The sequence below is a fragment of the Triticum urartu genome, chromosome 1A (genome assembly GCF_056163025.1).
Source record: "Triticum urartu cultivar PI428250 chromosome 1A, HENAU_Tu73, whole genome shotgun sequence".
In the NCBI taxonomy this organism is placed as follows: domain Eukaryota; kingdom Viridiplantae; phylum Streptophyta; class Magnoliopsida; order Poales; family Poaceae; genus Triticum; species Triticum urartu.
This window is the reverse complement of record NC_141873.1, coordinates 487,926,061-487,930,986: the sequence shown is the minus strand read 5'-3', so window position 1 is coordinate 487,930,986 and position 4,926 is coordinate 487,926,061. Positions and strand designations below refer to the sequence as shown.

General features: G+C 48.4%; 1 protein-coding gene across 1 annotated transcript; it reads right to left on the bottom strand.

Moving 5' to 3' along the window:
- Window positions 1-796: 796 nt before the first annotated feature.
- On the bottom strand, window positions 797-4,536 carry LOC125536092 (uncharacterized). Its single transcript, XM_048699220.2, has 3 exons — window positions 3,193-4,536; window positions 2,096-2,212; window positions 797-1,245 (listed from the first exon to the last, which is right to left on the bottom strand). Exons 1-2 carry the CDS (start codon window positions 4,397-4,399, stop codon window positions 2,121-2,123), a joined length of 1,299 nt encoding a protein of 432 aa, XP_048555177.1. The 5' UTR covers window positions 4,400-4,536; the 3' UTR covers window positions 797-1,245; window positions 2,096-2,120.
- Window positions 4,537-4,926: the final 390 nt, after the last annotated feature.

The following is a 4,926-nucleotide window of genomic DNA, read 5'->3' as shown; positions in this document are numbered from 1 at the left end:
AGGCCGACGACGATGATGGCGGCAACAGCGGCGACTTCAGCCAGTTTTTTTAGATTAGTTTATATATGTGCTATGTAATGAAAATTCGCGAATTTCGCCGAACTGTGCCGAAATTTATCGTGTTTGGCCGAAATTTATCGTGTTTATAGCCGAACTTCGCCGAACTGTGCTATACTTCTTTTATTTTAAAACGCGCCCGGGGGCTGCCGTGAGGCCGGCTGCTGGGGACCAACTCGCCCCCAGGCCCAATTTTTGCGCTAATTCACCCCCGACGGCGATTTTAGGCGCCCCCTGAGGGGCCAACGGCTGGAGATGCTCTTAGTGGGCCGGAGATACCACTATCCTTCTAACCATCCAACCATAAAAAAAAGTTACCATCAAAATTTTCTAGACTAAGAGAAAGAGGAGCCCAGGACCGATAGTGACCCCAAGTTATCCTCTTCCCAAACTCTACCATTTTTCAGTTGGGCAAGTATAAAAAAGGAAAAAACCCCGAGAGTTTTGACTTATGGATCATCAGAATCTCTAGTTGAACATATCGAAAAGTCAATTCACCAAACTGCAATAATGTGGAAAACAAAATCGGAATGTTAAAGCAGGGTTTTCATCCTAGAGCATGTATAGTCGACATGTATCATCTCTGCAGCTCGTCCTCAAGGCATCCTAACTGAAAAGAGAATAAAAACTGGCATGCACACTCCAAGACCAGCCGCAGTTCACAACATATTTAAACCACTCCAAAATACCGATTGAGGAACATGCCAATGTCCAGGATGAAGCTTATCCCCAGATTCCAATCATTCCATAACAATGCCAGAGCACATTGGTTTAAGCTTACAAGCCCGCCATTCATTCGGTTCAAACTTCAAAGTAAGCATTCTCAGGTTAACACAAGATTTCAGATTGCAGATCGGTCTAGGCATAATGATCCAGAATTCTAACTTCCAAAAGATATTAATTCATTCGAAGTTAAGAGGGCATAACGTTGCGTCATGCTATCGTTTTTTACATGCTGAATTGACTAAGGAATCAACCATTCTACTGAATTCAACAGCGCACAAGTAAATCCAAAATACGGTAAGCTTCCCGCCACTTTTGCCCAAACTGTGACTGAGGAAGTGCATCAGCAAATCCTAATATACCCAAACTTCTCAAGGAATCCCCCCAAAAATGAGATTTCAGGAAAGTACCACCATTAGCTTCCTAATCCTCCAAAATAACTCTGATTTGACATTTTTGAGTAACCTGCAAACCAAAATATAAACATGAGTTTGTCGAGATCTTTGTCATGATTCTGAAAAAAATGCATACTAGAGACATCAAAATACTGGCATGGAGAGAACACCTGAAATAAACAAAAGATTTTTGTTCCTTTAATTTCTTCTCGAGCTCAATGTATATAAACACAAGTAAACACAAACATGAGTTCAGAAGTACACAACAGCACAAACAGATTCCAGTTCATACTGCTTTAGAGCAATTACAAAAATGAGATGCCATCTGCAGACTGCAAACGTGCTTTGTTTATTTACTGATGCAGCCAAAATTATGACATGGTATCTATTAAGTTTCATGCACCAACCACTAGAACAAAAGTCCAAAACAGATGGAGAAGGTTGGGCAATCCACCTATACTTCAACACCCCCTCTAATGCATGACATGATAAGGCCTAAACGTGGATAGAAAGGGGTGAAGAAATACTTATTTTATTTAAATTACGGAAGCGAGACTTGAATCCAAGAGTAGTAGAGCCAAAAGGTCCAAACTCGTAGAGAAGGTTGGGCAATTCACATATACTTCAACAGTAGCAAGAACAAGCAGCAAGTTTAGGTTAGATCATTAGATCAGTAGGTGTTAATAATATATTAATGATGAAAAACAATGGATCATGCATAACCCTTTTGATGTTTCACACTCCCAAGTTTTAACTATGTAATAATAAGTCATGCTTGGTGAATCAGAAAAGTGCACCACAATAGGATTTGGGCTGTGATGAATAATACCCCCTCCGTTCCAAAATAAGCTAAAACCACAACACTTATTTTGGAACGGAGGCAGTACATGAAACAAGGAGAGCTGGTTATGAGAAAGTACCACAAGAAAGATTAGCTGGTGCACTTCATTTCAACAGTTCTATTTCGACATGCAAATTCTCCCTTTTGACAGTGTTTGGCGATACCTCACTTTTAAGGGTGTTTTTCTTGCTCCAACCTGCAACAATGAAAGCAAGAACTTAAACAACTATAACACCGTATACATTTCTCTGCATAGTATAAATGACTTTAAATGGCAAAGGAGAATGAGACATTGGACAGATTACAGTAACTAGATGAATAAAATGCATATAGACATACAAATATCCAATCAAACAAACAAACAAATAAACATGTTCCCTAGTCTGCCCTGATACACAATATGGATGTGGTGACATCGAAAATTTCAGAAACAGGGATACAAACAACAATGCGCTGGTATAGAAATATAGAAACAACACTGAAATGATAATAAGGTGGCACACAAGCTCCATGGAACAGCATTGAGAGGGAAGGTGCGCACGGCAAGATGCCATCTAGCTCCCAGCAGCAATTGTTGGGGAGGCACGTCTTGGTTGTGCGCGAAAGGAAGGCACAAGTACATATTAATAGTATGTTATACATATTTTAATATAGACATGATTTCAATACTGAGCAGAGGATGCAGCAGATACCACAACTCAACACAAAGATGATAGGCTGATATTTTCTCCATATATATAAAGGCAACAAAAGTAAACAAAAATAGGTAGTTAGCTGCTACTAGGATAAGAGGTGGCACGTTCTGGTTAGGTTTAAAGGGCAGCAGAACCAGAAGATGAACAGACTAGAACATACTCAGCCTTTCACCTGAGCTATATTCCATCCACATCCCTTTTTTCCTCTCTAGAGTTCTTTTGTTTCTAGTACTGGCAGCTCACAACAAAAGGACTCCAAGCACTACTGTCCCCCAAATTCACCTAAATTCCCCCCCAGTTTTCCCAAATTCTAGCACAATCTGTGTATATATAGAGGGCCCTGCATAAGCCCCCAAGGCCCCAAGGCGCACATAATTTCACAAGACAAGTTAAAATGAAATGTGTCCAATGGGCCAAACTAACAATAGGATAGTATATTTGCTTTCACCACTTCCAGGACTTAAGCAAACGGGAATGTTACCTGCAGATGGAATTTGGCTTGATTCCAGCCAGGTTGGAAGCACACATGGTAGTAGGGGATGATCTGGTACTGCTATAGCTAGACCAGAAATCCCAGTTATCTTCTTAGTAACCACATCGACGCCAAGAATTTTGTCGCCGCAGGCAAGGTACACGATGTTGGCTTTCAGTGGGTTGATGGCGCCAATTGCCAGCATTTGCTCCAAGGGTGCCGAACAGAGGAGTGCATCATCCCAAATCGGAGCAAACGCCGTCTCATGGTCCAGCGTCCAGGAGCTGCCCCCGTCGTCCAGCGAGAACAAGCTGATCACATATGGCTTCTCCTTGGACACCTCGACGTAGCGCATCTTCCCCTCGCTGACCCCCATGCGCCGGTGGCTGCCCGATGTCCTCGTCGACGCCATGCCGTCCAGGTGAGGGAGCACGCTGCCTCTCGGCAGCTCGACGAAGCGGAGCTCCGGACGGTCGCTGAGGGGGTCGACCGAGATGGCACCCCAGCTCTCGTCGATCCACCACAGGCGGTCGCCGAAGGCCACCACGGCGTTGTCGATGTCCATCTTCCGCCCAGCGGGCAGCGGGGACGGCAAGCCCGCCACCTTGTCCCACTTCCCCGTCTCCGAGAGAAACCGGCGCATGACGAAGCCCCCGTCCCCCTCCTCCTCCGGGCCTCCGTCATCAGTAAACATCTCGGCCACCGCGTACCTCTCAGGCGGCCCGTCGCCGGCCTGGGACTGGGTGAGGAGGCCGAGGTGGCGGCAGGCGGAGGTCCTCTTGGTGCCGTCGAGGTCCGGGAGGCGGTAGAGCTCGCCGGTGAGCGGGTTGCAGACGAAGCGGACCACCTCCGGGTCCGCGTCCGTGCCGGCCCAGGAGAGGTTGCAGACGAGGGCGTGGGCGTCGAGGCGGGCGTGGCAGAAGCGCACGAGGAGGAGGCCGTCGCCGCTGGCGGCGGCGACCTGACCCGAGACGAACCCGCCGTCGCCGGCCCCGGGGCGGCGCGGGTGGACGAGGTGGGCGGGGAAGGTGAGGCCGGCGACGGACGGGGCTTCGCCGGCGCGGAAGGACACGGCCGGCGCCGGCGCCCCGGACTCGTCGACCGACGCGCGCTGGATCAGGGCCCACGGCGGGCGCGAGCGGGAGCGCGCCGTGCAGAGGGAGCGGCGGAGGCCCGCGGCCGCGACGGCCACGGCAACGGGTAGGCGGCGGAGCATTCTGCTGCGGGCGGAGGTGGGGCTGTTCGGTGCCGGTGCGGTGGTGGTGGGACGGCCTAGAGACTGGAGTGGAGGAGGGTTTTGGGAGTGGGAGCGCGCGGAGCCGCCGAGTGCGTCGGCCTGGGTGAGGTGGGTTGGGTGTCGGGTTCACGCGAGGACTGCTGTGGACTGGTTCCAGCGAGCGCCCGGTGCTGGCTGACGTTTTCGGCATTTCCCTCTCTTGCTTTTGAGTTTTGACCGAGCTGTCTGTTCGAATTCGCTCCGTGACCGGTCCATTGTGGGCTGTGGTTCTGCAGAGTAGCAGCGTTCTGATCCAAACCGAAATCGAAATCGCTCCATGACTGGAAAACGGATGAAACAGCGGGCACATGCTTCCTACGTTCTGCCAAATCACTTCTACCCCTAATACAAGAACGTTTTGACCCTTTAAAAAAATATAAGAACGTTTTGCAAACTACTTACATGACTGTAAAATAAAACTACTTCCACATTATTATTAGACACCCTCAAGTTGCCACAGTAAAAAA

What these genes read in the sequence shown, in the direction of transcription:
- LOC125536092 (XM_048699220.2), bottom strand. Translation starts at nt 4,399, where the DNA reads ATGCTCCGCCGCCTACCCGTTGCCGTGGCCGTCGCGGCCGCGGGCCTC. An exon ending in AAGCCAAATTCCATCTGCAG is followed by an intron (nt 2,213 to 3,192) that starts GTAACATTCCCG and finishes TCATTGTTGCAG; the next exon opens with GTTGGAGCAAGAAAAACACC.